Source organism: Plectrocnemia conspersa, unplaced genomic scaffold, assembly GCF_051122295.1.
Source record: "Plectrocnemia conspersa isolate PC_06_02 unplaced genomic scaffold, ASM5112229v1 ptg000001l, whole genome shotgun sequence".
NCBI classification, from domain to species: domain Eukaryota; kingdom Metazoa; phylum Arthropoda; class Insecta; order Trichoptera; family Polycentropodidae; genus Plectrocnemia; species Plectrocnemia conspersa.
Window position 1 is genome coordinate 13,730,431 of NW_028277165.1, and position 26,679 is coordinate 13,757,109.

Here is a 26,679-nt window from a genome sequence, read left to right on the forward strand (position 1 = left end):
TAATATGATAAACTATACGTTGCATCTAACGCTATCCCAGTAGCAGTACTACGTCTGTGAATTTTCCGATTTTCAGCACTTTACAAGCGTTAACGAGGGACCCGCTCCTTATCGACACCAATTACTAGAGGTTATATAACGATTCCCGTTCTTCTTGATTTAAGCCGGGTTCGTTAAGAATGCATTCCGCGTGCCGAATCCTTTAGTTTCTCTCTATAATATAAAAAGTGCAGCTTGCTCCTCGCTCTCTTGACATCCCATATACATAAGATAAGAAAGAGTTTCATAGTCGGGCTTGTGCCGAGTGCGAACGAAATTGCATTATTCACGCCGGCTGCACTCTGTGTTTAGTTTCGGTCGATTTATGCCAATGCCGAGCAAAAGTCGCAACAGCGACTATAATTTGCGTTTATATACATCCAACACGCTCATAACATTGTTAACGACCGAGAAAACAAAAAGCGCCAGATAAGACGAGCGTTAAATGGTTGTCTGGACACGTTCGGCTCGTGTAATAAATGGGCTATTGTTTTACGGAATCGAATCACTTAATATAGTAAGTGATTGTCGAAGGATTGTAAAGGAATACGTGCTGTTGGCCATGGTCGTTCATTTGTGTGGCGATTGAAAATTTCACAGTGAACGTGTTATCGCAGCATGTGTGTACTTTGCAACGTCAATGAACTAATCTGATAAAGTTCACTGACATTGCTTGAGAAGATAGCATTAATTCGCTATTGCAAAAATGTAATGTATATAAATTTAATTTGTAGCAAAAATAAAGTACAAATTACCTGTTGATATTACTGAGAGTGAAATTAAGTCATTTAAACTCAAATTTATTTGAGATGACAAGAAGTTATACTCGAGGGTGCCTCAGTAAAAAAATCTCCAAAGTAATATCAACATCATCTACGAAAACGTTCCAAGCTAAAACGTTCTCAAGATTATAGTTCGGGGAAGTAGATCTCGAGAAGAAGACTACACAAAATTTATCTACACTGAACTGTAGCCGATTATTAACCTCCACATCTCAAAGTTACTATACAGAGATAGAGAATCAGCGTTTATGTAATTATTATATAACACTTTAAACTATCAGCGTAACGATAAGAAAATCTTAGAAGTCGCGATTCTTAATGGCCATTTAACATTTATGAACAGGAGAAACAGCAGAGGGTCCTACGTCTTTTTTTAGTGTTTATTTTAAGAATATAAATAATTTTACAAACATACCATTATATGTGTTATAGACGGGTCTATAACTACTTTTATGTTAAAAATTTGTTGAAAATAGGAATGAAAAATAAAACGTCAGTGGTTATAATTTAGGAATAAAAACTAAAATATACTTTCCTAATTCAAGTAAAAAGAAAAATATATAGGAAACTACAATAAATTCAGTGCTTATTGAAATACAATTAATTATAGGTTTAAAACCATTGATATGTTTTTTGTAAGTTTTGTAAACCCAGGTATTTAACGCTCGTTTTATATTTTATGTTTGCCTAAGGTTTGTATTCGGTTCCTAAATATATTTGCTTCTATTTTATTTTGAAAATTTTAATTTTCCACTTTTCAAAATATTAATTTAAGAATTTTAAAGATTTTTAGTGATTAAAACGTTGAACTATTAAAATTCTTCTAATCAGCATAGTTATAGTCAAAGACAATTTTAGAAATAACCTTACCCTCTAGTGTAAAAAATACAAAAAGGTGACCCGAGTACATAATCTATATAGATGTATTGCAGATCTGAGATCTGGATATCACTCTTAACTAATAAATATAAAAAAATATGGCGTCAGGTGGTCGGTAGAGTTCGGAAAACTTAAAATTGTATCCGTGTTGTGTATGTAATATGAAAGCGTCATCCGGGATCGATTCACGCCAGAACAATTCCAATGCACGTGTCTAGCGTTGAGATTTACAGTTAAAATCACAGAATATCGTGGATTTTGCCGCTTTTTTTCATAGAGAACATATGAAAGGCGCGTTACCTCATCAGGTTCTTTATTAGGGTCATCCGATTTATGATTGACGAGCATTGTTTGGTAGTTACGGTCATTTCCGGAAATTTTTCTTAGTAGTTATGTGTTCCTTTGTAGTTATTGTTCTGCGTCAAGTGCTAGCTCAGAGTTGTTGTCGTAAGAAACTATTTTCACAACGAACATAATTTATAGTTTTGATTATATAGAGAATATAATCAGCACTCTAAATTATGAGTGTGCCGATAAGTGTTTGGTTATATGAATAATATATCACAGTTATTTTAACAAAATTACTATTGACTTTCCAGGATCAAATATTGAAAGACAAACAGCGGTGATTTAGCAATTAAAAGTATACATACCAAAGTTAATTAAACATATTACAATGGTAGTAATAATGAAAAGCCCCATATTAGTGTAAACAAACAGTTACATTTTACCCACTAACCGCTAATTTTCAGAAGCAATGATAAATTAAAGTATGGCAAACAATTAAAGTATGACATATTGAGACAATTTTAAAGAAGATCAAGAGATGCCAATCTACGTGTTTAATCCTCTACAGTAACTTCCGCCAATTTTGTTCTTCGGTTGTCGATTGAATTTTATTTATGAATTATATTAGTAGTAATATTGTGTTCAATGTTTAACTTTTGATGAAGGTCATATTGTTTTTAATTATTTTTCAGAAGCAATGATGAAACAATTCGATGACCTATATATATACAGCGTAGAATTGATATATATAAACAAAGAGTGAATCTTTTTATGTTGAAGTCACTGCAGCAATTATTTTCTTTTTATAAAGAACATACTACATAAGTTTAATGTAACTGAATATCTTGAATTTGGCTATTCCAAAACAGGAATGATGGCACAGAACAAAAATTGACTGAAAACCATGACGTATACATATAATAAGCCACTCTTAAATATTTTGGCTATCGATTATTTCAGGTATGCAATCACTAAATAATCATTAAAAATGTCGTCTATTAGATAACAACAAAGAAACTACACATATGTATATTGCGAGTCATCGCTCGGAACGAAAGTATATATTACACGTTTAAAACGTACCTGGTTCAGTCAAATCTAACGTATATTTGCATTAAATGGTAAGCAATGATAATGTTTATATATTATAAAAAGAAAAACTCACTTTTCGGCTTCGCAGTCCGTCGACGAAAATTCAAAATTTGAAGATCTCGTTACGAAGATTGTGTTATGATGGTTTATCTAGTTTAATCAATGTATTCTTTTAATCCTCAATACAATATGTATATATTTAATTTTTATATTTAAAACACACCTAATTAATTTGCAATCCAATTGTTTATATTCAGTCAAATGGAACAACGCACATAACGAATTAATGAAAATTATTGTCGCCTAGCAAAACTTTATCAATAAATAATAATTATTTATAACTGTTGTCAAGTTACTGTTGGCCATCTTGTTTTAAATTTAATTGCTTATTTTTCTTTGGTTGACAACAAAAGAATACATTAGTGTAGGTTTGAAAATCATCGTGCCAACTCTATTTTTATTTTTATTAGTTATAATTAAATATATTTTCTTTGTTTATGTGTATTATTATACAATGTTTATACAAAGCGATATAAATTACAAAGTAGAAAATTGCGCGTCCGGAAGTGAAAGCGGCTCAGAACAATTATATATAAGATTTAAAAAAAAATAAACCTATAGAGAATGATATCGAAAAATTTAGCGGGGGCTGAGGGATCAGCCACAGGCTGTAATTGATGATTCGTAACCCTTTTTATGATTTTGAGTGACTTTGATGTATCTCCGTAAGTCAGGAATCGATAACAATTTAGGGAATGAGTTAAAAATATACATCGTATTACTAACTTGTCCAACTTGTCGATTGCAGCACGGATAAACAATTGAACACAAAATAAAACACAGAAATTGCAAAAAGATATATTTAAAATATATTTATTAGTATTTAAGGTAGGTAAAAGTGGTCAAAAATACAATAACTTTAATAAATTCTCGAAGAGCTATAAAAATTTTGTAACAAAAAAATCATAAAATATATACGTACTAAATTCCATACACTTGGATACCGGTAATGAAAGCCATTACTATGATAAACGCTTGTGTTTTAGAACATAAAAGAGTCAACCCTGATGTCGCCGCAGGCTGTTGGTTCAAATCATGGAACTTAAATTGTCTTAGTGGATTAGACGTAGTGTTATCAAGGCGATAGTAGGGGAAAATTAAGCTAAGCCGCACATACATATGCTTGTCAGTTTATTCGATTTTTATTAAAAAATCTACACAAATGAAGGATACCTGTACATGTTACATCGTAATATAATCTCAGAAATAACCTCAGTAAATGGGACATGTCAAATGGGGGAGATGGATCGATCGTATTAAAATATTCACATTTTCCACTTTTCTTTTGCTTCGGGCCATGTTACGCAAGAAGCGATTTCTGAACATTTTGTCACGCGTCGACTTTTCGATGATTTATGGCGAAGCAAGATCGAAGGCTCTTTGTGAGCGACGAAAAAATAACGAAAGACCGGAAGTTTAAGGCGCGCGTGTGTGTGTTCATTACCGAAAATGACCAGAAATTACCCAAAACAAAGAGGAGAGAAGCGGCCAGGCCAATGCCATGTTTGCTCGACACGACGACCAGCATTATCTTTTCGGTTCAAAGGACAAATTACTGGCGGTAATGAATGGGGGCACCCAGACCCTCGGCCCGGATTACTCCCAAACACCATTAAGTACCGCCCGAAGCGGCGCTTCTCAAATAGTGACTTGGATATTATTTTTTTATGGACTCGCCCTTCGGTCAGATTCGATCCTTTACGGTCTCTTTTTCGCTAATGACGCACATTCTCACACATCCAGTCGTAAAGTCTTTAATATCGAACACCACAACCTACCACCTTTAATGTCACACAATAAACGATAGCAATTATAAGCGTAACATATTTTTACGTTTTATAGTTTTCTATTTTTATTGTCCATGCACGCGTACTAATAATTTTGACCCAAAATTTTACGCTAAAATATGAAAATAATATGATGTTATTAAATTATAAAATAATAAAGAATAATATTTATAAAAATAACGATCCAACATTTAAAAATATATATATAAATATCTGATAAAATATATAAAAATAGTTTTTTTATTTTAATGGTGTTATTTTGTTTTAAAAATTGAGAAGCATTGCTTCATGATTTCTAAGACAAGTTGCTTTCTGGCGCAGAATAAAACCGGAAGCGAGATACTTATTTTGCTTCTCATAATACGATAAGATGCAAGCTAATACGTTATTTCTTTTAGTAAAATATAGAGATAATAATTTTTATTTCATTCCGTGATTTATTTGTCCTAAAAAAAATCGAGAATTTAACTAAGAAAATATATATTAACATAACACAAGTAAATATATGTATATTTATAGTGATATCTTTATATATATTGTTTTCAAGTAAGTATCTCACAATTCAAATATTTTATATCTTAACTAAATATTTTTAAGTGAGTCAGTCAATATAAATAAAATATTGTTTTATTTTAATAAAATTTAGTTAACTACAATGTTGCCTATATATATGTGTTTTTGTTGCTGACTTTTTAATAATTTATTCTTATTGTTTGTTAATATTGAACTTTAAACATTTTACATTAAAGTCAGAAATATTTTATTGAATAATAAATATTATTTAAAAACTATTTTTTATAAGCATATGTTTTATCTATTAAATCGATTGGGCAAATGAAAAGCTTTCATTCATTGGTTATTACTCAAACACTCAATCGATTTACTGCTCAATTTGATCGGCAAATATTACATATTGCTGTTTACTAGTGTTATTGAATTTTTATGAACGTATTTTCTTGAGTTAGGGTAATATCGTAAATTTTGTCAAGGAATACAAAATAATATTATTATTATATGTATACATATATATATTACATATACTATATATAATAAATCAAATCAGGTAATCGATCGAGCGTATAAACTTGCTTTCAATACTTCGCGTACGATACCGTGATATATTATATTTTATCAAAAATAATGAAAGTACATAATAAAATGACGTATTTTTGTTATTATTATTTATTTGTGTTTACGTGAATTAATTCGCGTTCATGTCATTTCGCCAAAATTGCTTTGGCATCATCAGGAGAATTTTTTTATGCACTTTTTTTTAACGTCACACAGATAGAATTTAAGATTCTCGCTTTTACTATTTTTTTGTTTTTATATTAAAAACACTTAATATTGTTATCTAGTCCCCTACCTGCCCCACGGATAGAAGCGTACTGAAAAATATTCGATCGTTGTGTTCAATTGTTACGATTATTTTATGCGAATTAAAAAAAAGTGTATAAAAAAAATCTCCTGATGATGCCAAACATTTGTCTCGATAAACTTTTTAAAAGAATTATTTGTTTATTAATACATAATCCAATTTCCGCTCAATTTTCATTTAATCTTGATTGATATTATCAGATTTTCATATCGACGAGATAACGGTCTACCCCCGGGGAGGACTATTGACAAATTAGGCTCGACGATGGACTCGAAATTAGGGTATATTAGCTGAGCGAATCAATATTCGAGAGCGCGAGCAAGAAGCCGCGAATCCTGACAACGGGGATTAATGGCGGCCATTAACAAACTATTTAAATAATGGTGCCAGATCCGGGGATTGGTAATTTCTGCGGTTATTAACGCGGGCCAACCCTTCTTATACAACCGCCGCCTTGGTTGTATGATTATAATTGCTTACACGCCATTTCATTATGTCTGCCTACGCCCTTAAACGATGTCGGCTAGGCCGCCGAGTGCTAACTTTAGGCGTCAATTAAGCAAGTAATTAAAAATAATATTGAAATTCGATTATATGTAATGCCATCCCCTGCAGCGGTATTATTGGGTTTAATTAACATCGGGAACGAAACGAGAGTGAAGATGATAGAAGTTAATTAATAAACGTTTTCGACATTTGAGGTTGAATTTAGATTAATTTCCACCATTGTTTTAAAATTGCATCACACCGGACAACTTTTTTGTTTATCGATAAATAACTATGTTTATGTTTAAGAATAAACGGCTATTAAAATGTAAAATTTGATTTAAAAAAAGTATATTACATGAAAACAATTGTTCCTAATATCTTAGTAATTAAAATAAATTATTTTTGGTATAAGTTTTTTTTACAAAGTTTAACAACTTCGGTTTTTCCAACGGTTATTTTTTCTAGTATTACGCGGAACTATTCTTACTTTTTAGTTTTTATATGTGCTAATTATTGATCTTAAGTATTTACTTGATTAACTACAATAATAATATTATCCAAACAAACTATTATAAAGAAAAATATGTTTTATTTTATTTTTATAAGTTACTGTGATTTTAATAGAAATTCATTTATTAATCTAATTAAAAACTATAAAAAAATACAATTGCTGTAAATGTAAGAAAGATAGAAATATATCAAATCTCAATTGGTCAGAATTTTTTACTGTAATGAAAAACGTCTTTATTGACTCAGTAAGCGTAGAATGACGATATAACATAGAAATTCTTACTTAGTTTTTTAAAGTGTTTTTAATATTTTTAGTTGTACTTAAAAGATACATTTAATAATGAAATTATCTTTAAAAAAACACATAAAACATCAAAAAATTAAAGACAGCGTTTCGCGATAATGATGCAAGATCCAAAAACGCCGTCCACGATGAATTTAATTTAACAGTGACGTAATATTGATAAAAGCAAAAAGTACGTGAGCTTATATACGAAATGAATATTCCGTCACTAGTTATATTACAAAATAAAGCAAAATAACATATGAGATAAATTAAAATTTTGTAATTATACTAATATTAATACTTATTGCGTTATTAAAAATAAAAAAGCCTAAAAGGTGTTTTAAGCTCGTTTATAAAAAAATAAATATTTGTTTTATAAATAAAAATTGCAACATTTTTGATTTTACATTTCAATGTAAATTAATTTCAGTTTTAAAAATGCTGGATTCAATCCTTGTAATAATTTGTTGCCTTAAGTCGTAATTGTTGAACATTGATTAATGTCGTTTTGTTCAGAAACTTTGTCCTCTGATTATTTCGAGCTTTTCAAATTTCTCGGTAATCTTAATAATAACAAGGAAAAAACTGTTCCGCCTACGCGGGTTTTACGATCAATGCCTATTTTCATGCTCGCTTCTGTGAATCAACAATAAGGGGTTAAGCAAGTTACTCTTTTTGTTTCACTGTATTTAATATAAATAAAGATAGTTTAATACAACACAATATATACAGAATACGATAGAGAAATCAAATGATTTTAAGGGAAATTTCGATGAATTAAAATTAAGTTAAAACAAATTAATACCGCATATAATATTTATCAACACTTATGTAAAATAAAGTATTGTACTACTTGTTTACTTGTTATACTCTTTCATAATTTTTTAAACATTTTTTTAGATAGTGCAAACATTACTTATACATAAACTAAGAGTGCAGGGTATAGAACAAGTTGAAAACTCAATTAAAATACCTATTTAATGTAAAATAGGTTTATCTAAACAATTAGAAATTCAAGAATACATCTGATTAATGACTGTTTCGCAAATTCTGTCAATGTTTTGTGGCTCCGTGGATTTTTAAACTTATGCAATTAGTATATTTTTAAAAGCTGACGCTGTCTTTATAAAGTTTTCCATCCATTTATTGACTGGGTTTCGGTTAAGGATTTCACCATGAGAAAATTTAAATTTCTCAAACAAACTTTTACAGAAATATATTTTACGTGTGCATCAGAATTTACCCGAAAACCCGATTATGAACTGAATTTAATTTCATTACCGCAGCAGTAACGCTTTATATATTATTTTAATATTATTATTATTTATATTTTACAATATTTATGTTTATTATTGAGAAAGTCAACTTACTTTCAAATACACATTCAATTTGAATACTTAAACGATTTTTTGAAGGCCAAAATACTCTTTGAACACTTCCCTCGAACCAAGCCCCAGTTTCACTATTTCACTTTGGAATTTCCACGAATAAGAAGTAAAGGAAGACGACGAGAGCTCGACACAGTGTGTTCTTAAAACACTTTATCCCCTTTCACCGGGATCGGATTATGCGGCAAGTTGTGCAGTTTTTCAGCAATCTGCGTTGTATACGAAGCAGTTTTTTCCAAACTTTCCGTTATGTTTATGTTTCGGGCACAGCCGCGGATAGGGTAGGGGCCATTCCACTAATTAACGTCGAAAGCTGCAAAGTTGAACCCCTTGAATTCGTAAAAGCCAAAAATTAAAGCACGCCTGGGAGCTAAGACGCAAAAAGGCTCCGCTGTGTAAAGCCTTTCACATAATTTAGTAATTTTTTCTCGTTATAAAGTGAGCGTTTTTTATCTAAATAATACACTTTTTTGAGGATTAGGCAACAAAATAAAAAATACATTGGAAAAAATTAAGAGTAATATACACATTTATTGCTTTTATTAAATTTAAATAAATTAAAACAAAAAAAAAATATTTCAAGCCATAATATTAAATTTAAAACATTAATTTAATTTAAAACCTATTGATTATTTAGAACAGACTTATATTTATTATTAAGAAAAATATTTGTGTTAAAATATTTGTTTTAAAATATTTGTTTTAACAATAAATTAAATAAAATATATTATAAAGTTAGATAATAACTAATTTTCAGACATATACATATATTATATATTAAAAAGCTAATTCAATCATATTATATATGTTCAAAATACTTCAACCGTAATTTCTCTTTCGTACTTATGATTGCATATTTATTTTAATTTAAAACGTTTTTATTGAACGTAAATATTATATGTATATCTTAAACTATCAAACAGTTCTCGTAAAATGGATTTTTAAATAAAATTTTTAAGCCTCCTTAATTTTAAACAAACATCTGCATAAAAAGAAACATTTTATTAGTTTTCATTTTACTGTATGTAATTAACCCATTTATTTTTGTTATAGTCATTAGCGTAGGGACCTGAAGTTTTGGTTATAATTATTTATTTTGAGATTTATTAAATTAATGTTTTTTTCATTTATATTTATGTATGTGATTGACAGTAGTTTCATCTTTATGATATCAGTTAACAGGAGACTATTTGACCATAATACAAATAAAATCTCTTTGATCTATTTTATACGAACAAAAAAATATCCTTTTATTTTATTAAACGTGTTTTCAGCTAACGATTACTTTAACTATTAATAAATATAATAATGATAATTTTACATATAAAAAAAAAAACAGTTTAAATCACACCAACCATACCGCATTTAAACGTGCGCATGTTTAGAATTGTTTAGCTTTAATAACGAATAACTTCGTTCAAAATGAATAATTTTAATTAGCCTCATAAAAGTGCACTTTTTCCAGGTTTGCTTCGGTCTTTTCATATTATGAGTTTCGAGTTCAGACGCTGCGAAATGCAAAATCGCATAATGTTTCGCCTGCGCTATAGTAATAAAAATATTTTGAGGTGATTCATGCGTGAAAGACCACGGAGCGATCTCGTTTGCGTTAAATTTTAAACATTTTGCAAACAAAATGTATTACGACTCGTTCTGCAACTGCAAGTATTCGAGAAGAGAACTTTCTTGGCCGTTTCTCGACTCGATTCCGCATATGAAGTGGAAATTTAAAAGTTTAGCAAAACTTGAGCGCCCATGAAAATTCGTAAAATTTATAACTCGACAAATTTTGTGAATAATTTTCATATTCGCATGTATTTAATTACACTACTGTTTAGCAAGAATTTTGCCAAAAATATATTATCACTTGATTTATACCATGCTTTTAATAAAGTCAAATTTAGCTGAACATTTTTTAATAGCTTCCATTATTAATTACATGTGCCATAATAGTCTTGATCAAAGTGACGGATATAGTTAATAAAAAAATACTATTTTCTCTAACCAAAATGTTTTCACCGAGATCGTAGGAATTATTTAATGGCAAATGGGATCGAGAAAATGAGACAGTATGGTACTTTCCAGCACGTTTTCGTCGTTTTTTTCCCAATAATACTAGTATTTTTTTGGTAATACCAGTAGAATCGAATTTAATTTTTTTTCCCAATACTGATATTACCGGTTTTGGCACTACTGGTATTGCAAATCCTAGGCGGGATGAAACATACGCATTTGGTCTAACACAACTTACCGAATGTGATTCAAAACATATCTATTGATAAATATTATGAACAATTAAGCAAGAAATTACAACACTATAGTTCTTTATACACAATTTGACTTATGTGCATTTTTAAAGATCAGTAAATGATAACGTTTTAAGTATCAGAGCAACAACTTTTTGTGGAGATGCGGTGAGATTTTTAAAATGAAGTCGGAAACAAAATCAGACATTGAAAAAGCCGTACTTAAAATTTTAATACTGACCAAAAAATCAAAAGGACAAAAAAAAGATTTCTCGGATACAGAACGGAAATATTGCGCAAAAACGTCAGCAATGTTTTGTGTACAGGCTAATATTTTTTTCATAAGTTCATTACTTTTGGCATCAACTGAGACAGTCGACAGATATTTCCAGAATTTTTTGGGATCATTGATAATTTAGTTTTTGCTAAATTTTCTTATAATTTCAATGACAAGAAATCATCAAAAAGTTAACGCTTGCTTTAATGACCAAAATAACTGGGTTTAAATCTGGACTTCAAGCTTAAATTTACTAAGCATATCCTGGAACTCAGTTTCAATTGGTTTGTTATCAATATAATCGATATATAACAGAATAAGTAAATCAACAAGAATTGTTTTGACTTTATAAACAGATTATGAAAGCGATTATACTTTATTATCCCTAGTGTTAAACACATGTGAAATCAGTTATAGTACTCAATGAAACGTTACAAATATTGTATACACACTATTTTTTTTTTAAATCTATCCATAAAATAAAATTGTAATAGTTATGACAAAAAAATACTATTAAAATGTTATGTACGATAATATTAAATCAGAAATCTTAGGAATCTGTGAATCTTAAAAACTTAACATAAAATTAAATATAATCTTGAAATGCCTAAGTAAATACAAATGTGTATTTTAAATAGTTGTAAAAAGCTTTAGATCCTAGTTAAGTAAATAGTTATAAATCAACTTAAGAGTAATAACTAAAAATAATAAATTCACATATTTTTAATTTTATTTTCACCTAAAAATATTTATTTATTTTTTCTAAACTCGATATAATGTAACCATTTTTATCTATTTTTAATAAGGAAAATCAAAAAAATAAACTTGAAGTTTTTACTTATTTTGTAATAAATATTTATGGAAAAAGCCTACAATTAGTCATGCACTAAAAAGTGTTAATAGGTTTAACTTATCGAAACCAGTATTGAAACACGTAAAGGAATGGGTTGGATTACTGTCAGGCTGCTCAGTAGCGTGGGTTTTTTTCTTGTTTTTAACTCTTCGTTTGTAACATGACAGGAGTCAGTAAGCCTAAGGCACATTACAACAGAGAAAATCATTATTAGCGGGGTAAGTCAACCAGTACCCAAAAAATATTATAGGTATGTATTAAAATATATTAAGTAAGTATTAGTGACATTTATATATTTTTAATAAAACTTTACAATCAGTAAATGTCACTTTACAACATACTTGAAAGTTTAAAGTGAGAATAAATATTCATTATTGTTTTGATTAATAATCATCTAACATATAATAAAATTTAATTCAAGGCATTATTTTCCATCTATAAAATATTTTTAAAACTATAGCTAGAGTAACGAACTTTAGGTGCATTATAAACATTGGAGTGTAAATATTTGCACACATTACGATTATTTTAACCTTGTTTTTATCTTGCGTTTGCTATGCACTAATATGCATCTTTAGATAACACACATACTACATCTTAAAAACTTCACATCTCATAAATTAATTAAAACGCTATGGCCTTTGTCATGTTAGATGATTGTGTGTGCTTATATAAAGAAGGAAAATCGCGTGAATCGTACATACAATACTTTAAGACTTTAAAGTGACAACATGGTTTCGAAATTGTGTTACATTTTACTGCTTAAATTTTTACTGCAATATGGAGAGGCGGCAGATGAAAACGATTTACCAGTTATAGGTGTGTATTGTTGTTTATATCTTATATTTCTTTCTTTAATTGAATAAATTTAAGAGTTATAAAATATATTTTGTTACATATATAGAGGCGTATTTTAGGTCGTAGTTATTTATTAGTCTAGACAGGAGACTTTTGCGAGACAGTCTAATGTAAAATATCGATTTACATAGTAAGTGGGATTATATATTTTATGTATAATACATCACTATAGTTTCTAAAAAGTATCACGTGCATTATTATTGTCTTGTCATATTATTTCTGCAGTATGCATATATCATACATGTGTGTTTCAACGTCGGATTATCTGACGCTAGTTTCGCATCGCAAATTCCCCATATTGCACTTCCAATTTTGAAGACAGCCAACCCTGGGTTGTGTGTTTGGAATTTTCATAAAGGCTTTTCGGCGGCCGACGGCAGATGTTTCCAACTGCGGTTGGCGTTCCGGGAAAAGTTGCGCTTTCAACCCATGCCCGACAGGTGTACGCGACATTTACAAATTATCCAATCTAATAAAAGTCGGCCAAATACCGGCAGTTCAAACAAAGGGTAGGGTTAATCTTGGGTTAAAGAGTGTAAAAAAATTAGGTCACGAAATAAATACAAAGATGAGGCGTATGCTATCTATTTTACCTATACAATACTTAATAAATATGAATGTAATAAAAAAAGATTCCTTATATAGTTATATTATATAATATATATTCAATATATAGGTACCTAACAGTATATTTAGCAATTAATTATGTTAATTTTATTCTATAAAGTAGCAGAAATGCTAACCGGAACTCCAAGTTGATAAAATAAATATATCTAAAATTTATTCGAAATTGCCTAATTACGTACAAACCAATTTGATTGTTATTTGCTCGTTACTTGGCTAATTTACACTAATGAGTACATAATATTAACTATGGCAATAAGTACTATCTTTATACAGTATTTTGTATTAATTGTTTTAGCGTCATTTATAAATAAATCAAATTGTATTTGGACAATCGTTTTATAGATAATATTAAACTAGTATCTAAATTAATTTTATACTGTATTATAATAATTATAAAGTAAATTATCAAATTTGGATTAAATTTTTTATGAGAAAACCATGTATTTAAAATATATTAAAACGTTAAAACACACCCAAAACAATATGTTTTGGTTTACTGCTATTTATCATTGAATGATAGTACAAATTAGGGAGCTACATTTTTCATATTAAATTAAATTTTTATTTTTAAAATGATTTTAAAGCTAATATGTATTTTTTAATATTTTATAGAACTACCCAATAATTTGCAGTTATTCGAAGTGAACAAATATCTATCAACAATAAGAGTGAACATAGACGATGGGACAGATTGTATGAGACCATGTCGAGTTGGTTACAATCGCATATGTTACAAAAGGTTTTACGTGGAACATTTCAGCGCCATGGGACCGTAAGAAATTAAACACTAATTTAATTAACATTACGCCATAAAAGTTTGTATGTAACTGTGTAAAATCGTTTAAGGGCTTGCGGTAACTGTTCGAGAGGAGTTCTTCAAGATTGTTTCAGAAAGCAATGTGTTCCAACAGACGGTTATGAAAAAGGCATTATAACGATCAACCGACAAATGCCTGGACCTTTAATTGAGGTGCTTATAAAATGTTATTTTATTTAAATATATTTTAAATATATATGCATTACTGCTTAGGTGTGTCAAGATGATCTGCTTGTAATCGATGTATTCAATCAAATGCATTCTGAAACATTTACTATACATTGGCATGGCATACTTCAACAAAAAACTCCATACATGGATGGTGTTCCGCATGTCACTCAATGTCCCATCAATCCTAAGACTAGATTTAGATATACATTTTTTGCAGAAGAATATGGCACATATTTTTATCATTCTCATTCAGGTATGTGGTGATTTTTTATAAATATAATATATATACATTTAAAAAAAAAATATTAATAACAATCAAATAGGCTCTCAAAGGTACTTGGGCGCTTACGGAGGATTAGTTATCAGAAGACCGCTGTCAATGGAACCTGTAGCTAAGTTATACGAAGAAGATATGACGGAACATACGGTTTTAATTAGCGATTGGTCACACGAATCTTCGGAAACTTTTGTAGTTGGTCTGCCAACAAGAGCTCCAGGATTGCTTCCTCAATCAATTCTCATCAATGGAAAAGGAAAATTCTTTGATGTAAGAATAGATTAAATTTTAATTTTAAAATAATACTTGAGAATATTAATAAATAAGCGATTTTTGTAGGAAGTAAGAAGAGAATTAACGGTAACTCCATATGAAACATTTTATGTTACTCCGGGGAAGAGGTACAGATTTAGACTTATTGACGCTGGCAGTACAGCTTGTCCCGTACAAATTCAGGTATTATAATTTATAATGTTATATTCAATTTATAAAAAAACTATTCTAATGATTAAATCTTTAGTTTGAAAACCATACAATGACTATAATCGCAGCCGATGGAAGTAACACTAAACCTTTAAAAGTAGACACTTTGTACATGCACACTGGAGAGCGTTTCGATGTTGTTTTAGAAGCAACAGAGAAATCTGGTCTATTCTGGGTACATATCCAATCCGTTGGTATATGTCAAAATAATAGAGTCTTTCAGGTATCCGCATTAAATATATATAAAGTATAAGTTAACACATGGATAAACATGTATGTTACTAATTATAATTCAGACTGCCGTATTATCTTACGAACCGGGCAGCGGCGAAAGAGGATTGTCTCCCAGTGTTAGGCCAGAACCTTCGGGATTTCCTTACAAAATAATAATGAATCACCCGGAAATGGATTGCAGAGACACTCCAAACAATTACTGCGTAAAGGACTTGATAAGTTTGGATTCACCTAGTAATTGGAGAAAGCCTCCGAGTCAAAAAGAATACCTTTCTGTCGGCATCAGACCAATGAACACTACTGCTTTCTTCGAATCTAATAGATATACGCCATTCTTAAGTAAATATATATTTTTAAGATACGCGTGTATAACATATAATATCATTAATAAAATTTGCTTACAGACATTGATTTGAATGATATATCTTTGCCCACCGTTAACGGAATATCACACGAGCCTACAACGTATCCGATACTATCACAAGGCAACCAGAATGATATAAATCAATTTTGTGACAAAAATAATATTCCTGATTTTTGTAACGATATGCAAATATGCGTTTGCACGCATGCCATCAGCATAAAATATAAGTCTATGGTCCAGTTTGTTATGTTTGATGAATCGCCTGGTAAGTGAATTCTGAATTTAATTTTAATAACCATTATTTTGTATGTTTAAATTAGATAGTAATTTTACATTTCTAAGCACAGTTTGTTGAAACATATGAAATAAAATGCCTGTAAGAAGCATTTAAAATATTCAAACTTAAGTATTAAGTAGATATAGACGTGGCAATAAGTATAATATCAGAGTTACATTTAAAAATGAACAATGTTTTCTTATAAATTTAGTATCTTTTACAAGTTAATTTTTTTTATTAGTAGAAAGAAGCAATTAGATCGAATAAATTTAAAAGATATTAATTTTTCATTACTTATTCTATAGATAGCTTTCCACTCGTACATCCGTTGCATTACCATGGGTATAAGTTTAGTGTTGTGGCTCAAGGAAGGTTACCTGGAAACACTTCAATTACAGTCGAGAGATTGAAAAAAATGGAAGCAGAAGGGCTATTTAAAACGGATAATGAGAGTCCAGTATTAAAGGATACGATCTGCGTTCAAAATCAAGGGTACGCTGTAATCAAGTTTGAAGCCAACAATCCAGGTTTGTAGATATTATTTTGGATGTATTGACACGAGGCTATGCTTAATTGAATTATTTAATAACAGGCGCTTGGATGATGCACTGTCACGTTGAAGATCACATGGTGTATGGTATGACATTGATTATGGGAGTTAGGGGTCCTGTTCCACCAGTACCTCGAAATTTTCCTAAGTGTGGAGATTTCTAAATAATGAACCCGAAAAAACAGACCGACTGAAAATGACCGACGATTAGTTATGATACGATTTTTAAATATGTTGTTCAATAATTTATTTTTATTTTACTATATGTGTTATTTTTAGTAAAAATTAAAATTTATGACATTATTGTTAATGAAATATTTGTTTTATTATATACAAAATGGTATATACCTAGATATATTTACACACACATCAGAGCCGCCTGGCCTGGGCCCTGGGAAAACAATTATTCCGGGCTTTATGACAAAAACTCATTTTCTATATTTTTTAACATGGTAATATAATTTCTTGAATAAATATTAATAGGTACGAGTTAACCCTTTCTATTCTACAAATAAATATTAAAATACTATTTTTCTGTATATAAAAATACTGAATTACTGAATACTGGAATTTAGACCAATAGCGCAAAAAACAATTATCCATTCTCAGAAGTAAAAAATTCACGTCACAAGCAATAAATTCGTGTCGTCGCCATCGCAGTGGGAACGCTCGTTACCGAGCGTTCCCACTGCGATCTGATTTTTCAGATCGGATAACTAAATTTACTGGTACTTATTTACATTAGCTAAATATTTTCTCTCACGGCTAATAGTTTTTAAACGTTCAAAAAGCAATAACAAGACAACAACATAAGGCAATACTGGTATAACTGGTATCGGTATTACCAGTATTGATATCCTTAGATGAGATCGAGAACTCGTTTCAACCATCAAACGGAGGAAGATTAAGTACCTCAGACACATGATTCGAGGTCCGAAATACGAGCTTTTTCATATCTTAATAATAGGAAAAAATAAAAGTAGCAAAGAAAGATGTCTTAGTTACGAAAAATATGCTTATATGTATAGCAAAATATGTGTTTCGTGGAGCCCAGGACTGGGAGGGATATTTGGAATTAAATAAATTATGTTTACTCCATTGTATCTGATTATACTAGTAAATATCATTTCGCATCGAAAAATTTACAATTAAAAAATATATATTAGTGTTGATTCTCAATAGTAAAGTTTTTTAAAATAGAGCGAAGTGGTATCATGAACTTAAAGCTAAAAAAACCACTGTGGTCATCTATGAACTTAAACAGCAATACTCACGATTTTTTCATAGCGTATTATTATAAACAGTGAGAAAATACTATATGTGAGCTCGGTCCTTACTTAGATTCTTGTATTAATTGGAAAAAACAGAGAAAAGTTATCAGACATAAAAGACTTTCAGCAACATCAACTATAGCTCCAGTATTCATAAGAAGTGGTTACAGTATCATAAATACCATATTCATTTATACATTCTAAATACGACTACTGCTGACATTTGAATTGTATATGTAATAAAAATTACAAATTAATAAAAACAACACAAAAGCAAAGAGGTTTTTACTATTTCTTGCTCTATCAATAAAAGCTATAAACCGAAAGCTTATTATTATTAAAATTATCAACTTTGGTTTAGAACTAAATATTATTAAACTAGATTTTGTGTTCAGAAACTATATGTTAAATATAAATCATAAAAACATATTTGCTTTCTAATAAAAAAAAATATTACTAGTAAAAGTTTGATCGTACATTTTGTCATACGATGAATTTAAAAACGTGGGAACCACTCTGTTAGGTAATGCCTATATCTATGGATTTTAATAAGAAAGACGACATATATTATATAAACAAGTTTTCCATATCTTTGTCGCTTTTACTATGTACGTTGAGAGGATCCAGAGAAGAAAAACTTCCTCACTTTCAATTGGCATTCAGTTCCTGCAGAAACCTTAATCAAGAACACTGGTTACTTCCTATTTAAGACTCATGGGGATTCATTTAAACTCGTATTAATCTAAGCTACGCCTAGTATCGCGAAAGATCGATCAGAAGATCGCAAAAGCAGCCGCTTTTCTCTTCACTTCAACAGTAGTGCAGTTACGACATCCGAAATCGAGAGGCTATGAGAACATTACATATTTCTGGTAATTACCAAAACTGAACGATTCTTGAAAGTTGTTGCACGACAATAATAATATATATAAATTAGTTTATAAATTAATTAGCATGTTCCCCCAAGCGTTCGTGATTTACACTCAGATTTTACTCAAGCATACCTAACTATCCACAAAAATAAACATCTAACTATGTAGCGTACATCAATATAATTTATATTATACTGATTCATTACCATTTTCATGTACAATATTTATAAAAATAATTAAAAAAACAAATAAAATATTTTATAAAAAAAACTATATAAATATATATAAATCTATATTCCTATATTGTGAAACCATATATTTATTAAAAATATTTAAGAATAATTATAGTAAGATCGTATAATGTATTTAAACAAGTATATATTACATGTTCACGTTTAAAATGCACCTGGGTCAGTCAAATTTAACGTATATGTGCATTAAATGGGAAGCATAGATAATTTTTATGTATTGTGAAAGGTAAAACTCACATTTCGGCCTCGTAGTCCGTCGACGGGAAATCAAAATTTGAAGATCTCATCACGAAGACTGTTTAATGATTGTTATCTAGTGTAATCAATGTATTCTTATAATCCTTACACGTGTATATATTTCATATTCATAGTCATAACATACCTAGTTAATTTGAAATCCGATTATTTATATTCAGTCAAATCGAACAATGCAGAATAATTCACAACTGTTGTCATGTTATTGTCGGCCATCTTGTTTTATATTAAAATACTTATTTTTCATTGGTCGACAACAAAAGAATTCATTAGCGGAGGTTCGAAAATCACCATGCCAACTCTATTACTATTTTTTAATAATTATGTTTAAATATATTTCCTTTGTTTACGTGTATTATACACCATTCATACAAAGAGATACGATTAATAGAGTGGAAAATTAAATGTTAAATTATAAAAGGCTTAGAACAATTATATATAAGATGTGTAAACTTATACATAGTTACAATTTTACTTCCTTAGTTCATAGATACACAATTTAAAATTTTTAATAAATAACACAGTAAAACGTTTTAGTTTGGGTACGAATATTTACATACTTTTGAAATATTTTTTTTATATAATAAATAAAATATATGAATATATTTACGCATTTAAATATATTTTTTTTTAATTAATCTTTTAGTACATAGCATAGTAAAATGTGTATGTTTTTTAATATATCTGTTAAGAATTCGCAGGGTCTTTTATGCTAAAATTTAAAATCAGGTAGAGTAAACTACAAAAAAATGTACACGCCAAAGAAACACAAACAAGGGACTAGGCTGCGATCGTTCAGCGATCAAACAACTTCTGCTGTTTCGCCTCAGGCACAATGTATACGGCAAATATTTGAGGGAGTGGATGCTGTGACAGCAAAACAACAAACAAACCTGTTTTGGATTGTTCTTAAAATTTGCTAGATCTCGACATTCTGTCTTAAATATTAAAAAACGACGATCAATAACTGCCTTAAATGTGCTATTGTAATATTTTTTTCTGGATTTTTATATATTCAAATAAATATTGAAAATATTCAAGAATACAATTAAAAAATGTACTTTGTACTTAAGCACAGTGCTAGCATATCGGAAAATTTCATTACGCTATAACATGAATATAATTTTAAGTGAGATACATTATCACGTACGTCGTGAATATATAAACGTAAATTTTATATAATAGCAGCAGTGTGTTTTAAAAACTTTCTATTCAAACGTTCGATCCGATCATAGTGAAGATGAATCTCTGGTATATTCTTATATTCTTTGCTTCGATTTGTTTGCATCAATTTGTAATGACAAACGAAGATAATTTGCCAGTTGTTGGTGAGTATATTTTATTTGCGTGAACATACTGTTCACTATGTAATTTGATTACATAAATAATTTACATACTGTGCAAAACAATTTTTTTATTATATACTAATTATACTTAAATTTAGAATTACCACCAAACTTAAAGTATAGCGACGTTGATGATTACCTAAGTTCATTAAACATTGATTTGAAAAATGGTACAAGCTGTATACGACCTTGCCAAGTTGCGCAAAATCGTATTTGTTATAAGCAGTTTTACGTTGAAAATTATCATGCAATGGGACCGTAAGTATTTAAAATTTCAAATAATATTACTTAAATAATAGTTTTTAATTTAATAATTTTAACAGAGCTTGTGGAAATTGTTCTCAAGGCGTTTTAAAAGATTGCTATGCACCGCAGTGTGTACCAAATGATGGATTTGAAAAAGGAATCATTTCTATAAACAGACAGATGCCAGGACCTTTGATCGAGGTATATATATTTGAACTATAATGACATATATAGTTATTAAAATCATTATTTAAAATTTTAGGTATGCTACAACGATTTGGTCGTAATAGACGTATACAACAAAATGCTATCTGAATCATTTTCATTGCATTGGCATGGTATTTCACATAGAAAAACTCCGTTTATGGATGGTGTGCCTGGTGTGACTCAATGTCCCATAATCCCCATGACAAATTTTCGCTATTCTTATTACGCGGATGAGGATGGAACGAATTTCTATCATTCACATTCAGGTATGTGGAATATATTTTGGTATGTATAATAGATTTTATTTTCCACGCGAACGGAAAATACGATCAAGCAAGGGATGAATTTATAATTTTTAAAAATTAATCTATGGCAATCAGTACAAGTAGTTTAAAGTAGTAGCTTTACGATTAGGAAGTTTATAATTCTAGCTAGTTTTTGAGTTGTTTCAGCGTTAATTTTTTCATGTGTTTCGCGAGGTCATCTTTAATTTATATTGTAATTTTATTTTTAATCCATTTTTAACTTTTAAAATGCATTGACTTTGTAGGTTCTTTCAAATAGATTTAGCTTTTAATTTAACGGTGAATACAATATTTTGTGATATACATGATTTTTTTTATTTTTGATGATTCGCGGCGTAAATTTTTTAATATAATCCACAAACATTTTTTCTCTGGATTTAAATTGCATTGTATTTTCCCAAGATTGATTATTATGCTTTGCAATATGTATTTTAATTTTGTTTCGCGCAAGCAGGATTACCCCTGCAATTATATGGTAGAATGGACAAATAATTGACATCTATGGCAGAATAGATTTTTTTTGTTTATTTTGGTCTAAAATGTGACCCTTGGATTTAATAAATGCTTAGCTATATATGGATTTAGTATGGTCGCTATTTTTTTAGTGTGATAGTGAACAGAAGCATTGCTTTTTTTCTCTTATTACTAATGCTCTGGGTTACGCTTTTCACCTGAAAGGTTAACGAGATCAGCTCTTCTTTAATCTCGTTAGCAGAATAAGTCGTGTTAAGCCCACGGATGGCAAAGCATAACGGTTTATTTTCGAGAAATGTAAATGAATAAAAGAAGATTTTTCTTATCTAAAACTTTCATGATATTTCTGTATTTTTAACCAAAGAAGGAATTATTCTTGAGTCTGTGCGCTTAAATGACGTAAAATAAAGTGAAGTATTCATTATTGTTTGACGTGCATTATTAAAGTCGGGAAAGTGCAGCCAAATTTTGCAGGCTCATCCAACATGCTGGTGCATTATATTTTATTGACCAGTAAGTTGTCAACCCTTAATGTTAGCGAAAAAGCTGGCTTAGGTAAGTGCGTCGCTTTTATAAAATTAGATATGTAAAAAGAAGCGAATTTTGAAGTCACAAAAACTTTGCTCTTTAAGAACTCGCTTTGCGCCTCAAGATAGCTGCGGTGTCCTTAAGAAGTTACTGGCAAAGGATCGCAATTTCCTCCTTGAGGCTGGTTAACTTAGAGCCATGCTCACACCCTTGAATGAATGTCATGCAAAGGGAGTCCATATCAACGGTTGTAGCCTAAACCATAGCAGATCGGGTTTTGAAGACCGATTCTTTGATAATATCTAAATCAGGGTAGTCGAAATATTTGTTTTGACACGTATTTGAGCATATATTATAGAAAAAAATTAAAAATGTAGATAGACCCTTAAAGTTATAGTTTTTACACAAAAAATGCAAGAAATCTTTCTGGGTGAGTAATGCGCCGTCGCGGGATAAAAGTGGTCACTTTGTTGCAAACGATGAAAGCGTCTATCTCGGCTGGCAGTCAAAGCAAGAATATCATTTATTTATAATAATTTCTAATAATTCTAAAAAAACTTTTATAGCAAGGTATTTATGAAAATTTAAAGAAGAAGAGATATTGTACAAACGCATGATTTTATTACTTTAATGGTAATACATTCGATTCCGAGAATTGCTTTGTAAAGCTTAGGTAAACCGAATAAAAACTAAAATAACATTGATAGGTCTGAACTGAACCATATGTTTCGTATCTTATATTTAATAATATTAGTCAAAAATAATAAATCAATAAATAAATTCAGTCAATTGCAAAACCATTAATAAAATGCATATATTTTGATTTGTTCACAACTAGCTTCAAAGCGTTCTATGAGGATTTGCTGTATTAATAAAAATTTGTAAAATTCATATTGTTTTTAAAATTCTATGGTCATACATTTTAGATAACCTTTTTATTTTAATATTGTTCATACTGATTTCATATTTTCAGGTGAACAAAGATATAATGGAGCTTTTGGTGGTTTGATAGTTAGAAGGCCTAATGAAGAAAATCCAAGTTACAAGCTTTACGACAATGATTTATCAGAACATACAATGGTAGTCTCTGATTGGTCACACGAATCCGGGGAAATGTTCCTGATAGGTTTACCAACGAGAAAACCCGGACTTTTGCCGCAAGCTTTGCTGATAAACGGAGTCGGAAAGTTCTACGACGTAATTGCTATTCTTATGCGATAGTTTTATTCTTTAACAATTAACTTAATTGCGTCCGCACAACTCAATCGGCGCTTTGGTTTACTTATTCCGTTTGTTTACGCAAATTATCTCTTACTTTCTTGCTTGTCCGTGAAAAGGCGAGCTTTCTTTTTTGTTTGATCTTTCTGTTTTCAGGTTGAAGCACAAGCATTCACTCCCACGCCTTACGAAACATTCTACGTGACTCCCGGTCAGACCTACAGGTTCAGAATTATTGATGCAGGAAGCATGGTTTGCCCGGTACAAATCCAGGTAAATTGGATTCGAAATAGTATAAGAATTATTTATTGAAAAATAAGGTTCTACCGTGATTTTTCACTAGATTCAAGATCATAATATGACGATTATCGCAATTGACGGAGAGGATGTCATGCCGTTAACTGTTGATACTATTTATTTAACGACAGGAGAAAGAATCGATGTTATAATTAATGCTAATCAAAAATCAGGTTTATACTGGATTCACTTTAGGGCAATGTCTTTTTGTTCAAAACTACCAATATATCAGGTATTTATAAAATGTATTACATATTTGCCATTATGTTTTAATATTTTAATTTTGCCCTGCAACATCCGCACCATATTTTGCCACAAAAACTCAACATTACATTTTCATATAATCGTAAATTCTAATGCAATATATTTAGAATTTTACTATAATATAATAATTAGATTACATTAAAGAATGTATTATATTTTTGGTTATTTTAAAAAGTCCTGTTTTATTTATTTGACAATTGTAATTTATTATTACTGACATGTAAAAAACTATAAATCATAAATTTTCAATAATTAAAAAAAAGCTCAGAAAGTAAATATCTAGCTATTTAACTTTTCAAAAATAAAATATATTTATATTAAATCGAATTTATTTTAGCAATAAAAAATCAATTTTTATTACTTCTTATTTGTTATTATTATTTTATATGATTGTCAAATATATAATTTTTTATTTCTATATGAAATAGTTATTATTATTGCTAAAATTACATCTGCATCATATTTTGCTACAAAAAGTCAAAGTTTTAAAGCAATTTTAAATAGGTTAGTAATTTTTTTTTATTGATAATTTTATAAAATGATTAAGCGTTTTTATCAAATTTATTTGAAAAAAATTCATATGCTTAGAAAAAATAATAATAAGTAATTATTTAAATATCTAAAAAATGTGACGATATTCATATTGATTTTTATTTATTTTAATTATTTACAATAATATCCCAAAGCACAAATTTCAGCGTCAAAATAAATTGTTATAAATACGTTGCATTGGTTTATCTATATAATTAAAATGATTTTTATGTATTTTTACTATTTTAGAATGCTTTATTATCTTACGATGAAACAGAATTATTTGAAGATTTTTATCCCAAAAAAACCCCCGACGTTGAAGGATATCCTGTGAAAATATTATTTAACCATCCACTATCCATATGTAATGCGTCACAGAACTTGTTTTGCACCATAGATCTTGTAGGTGCAAGGAAATATTCATACACTGGTGAAATCAATCAAAAAGAGTATTTATCATTAGCCACCAGATTATTGAACACTACCCAGTTTTTTGAAGCAAAGCAATACACGCAATTTTTAAGTATAATTCAAACAATAACATTAATGATGTATAAATATAAAAAAAATATATTTCTTTAGATTTAGCGTCGAATAATATATATATGGCTACAGTAAATGGAATATCTAACTCGCTTGCTACATATCCGCTGTTAACGCAAGGGAATCAAAATAACTTCAGTAGTTTTTGCAACGAGAAAATAATACCAGATTATTGCAATAGTATGCAGATTTGTCAATGTATTCATATCATAAGCATAGAACAAAACTCTTTAGTGGAGTTAGTGATTTTCGACGAGTCTAAAAGTGAATATTTGTATTATTTTTTTATTATGTTTCAATACAACTAAAAATATCTGGTTTATGATGTTTTTGTAGATACAAATACAGTCATTCATCCGATACATATGCATGGAATGAAATTTGTAGTTCTTGCGGAAGGCAGACTACCCGGAGAAAGACTAACTGCTGACAAACTGAAAAAAATGGAAGCTGACGGAAAATTTAAAAATAATAATCCCAACCCTGCTCGAAGAGATACGATGACTGTGATAAATCAAGGGTATGCCATAATTAGATTAAAGGCTGATAATCCAGGTATGGAATAACTGTAAACAAATCAACGGTGTGCATTACAGATAATAAAATTATACATATTTTTCAAGGTGTATGGTTTTTCCACTGTCACATCGAAGATCATATGGCATACGGAATGGCATTACACTTCGCAGTCAAAGGTCCGATCCCTGATATACCCAAAGGTTTTCCCAAGTGTGGAAATTTTCCTAGTTGAAAGAATTATATTAATAATTTATAAACAGGCTTTTTAATAATTGTAAATATTCTAAAGCCGTAATGGTTTAACATACTTTTATAGTGAATAATAATAAATAAACTGTTTACTGTATTTATTATGCATTTCAAATATACTGAAACGTAAAATCCATAGATATGTATAATTTGTTTAATAAGCCTAAAAGCCGTTTTGCAGATATAATACTAGCTTTGAAAATAAATGATCATGTATTAATTGAATACAGCGAGTGTTGTTTATTAAAAATCTCATTCTGAATATTTATACTTAATATTAATAATATAAAA

General features: G+C 29.5%; 2 protein-coding genes across 2 annotated transcripts; both read left to right on the forward strand.

Annotated features, from left to right (window-relative positions):
- The first annotated feature begins 13,050 nt into the window (after window positions 1–13,050).
- Window positions 13,051–17,327, forward strand: LOC148238922 (multicopper oxidase 3-like). Its single transcript, XM_088181882.1, has 11 exons — window positions 13,051–13,173; window positions 14,452–14,611; window positions 14,686–14,809; window positions 14,870–15,080; window positions 15,151–15,374; window positions 15,444–15,560; window positions 15,625–15,810; window positions 15,884–16,160; window positions 16,226–16,450; window positions 16,768–16,989; window positions 17,055–17,327. Exons 1-11 carry the CDS (start codon window positions 13,086–13,088, stop codon window positions 17,174–17,176), a joined length of 1,956 nt encoding a protein of 651 aa, XP_088038008.1. The 5' UTR covers window positions 13,051–13,085; the 3' UTR covers window positions 17,177–17,327.
- Window positions 17,328–21,174: 3,847 nt separating this feature from the next.
- LOC148238923 (multicopper oxidase 3-like) lies at window positions 21,175–26,371 on the forward strand. Its single transcript, XM_088206138.1, has 8 exons — window positions 21,175–21,269; window positions 21,331–21,454; window positions 21,516–21,726; window positions 23,741–23,964; window positions 24,142–24,258; window positions 24,329–24,455; window positions 25,957–26,175; window positions 26,244–26,371. The coding sequence occupies exons 1-8, from the start codon at window positions 21,175–21,177 to the stop codon at window positions 26,369–26,371; spliced, it is 1,245 nt and encodes a 414-aa protein (XP_088062264.1).
- The last annotated feature ends 308 nt before the right edge of the window (window positions 26,372–26,679 follow it).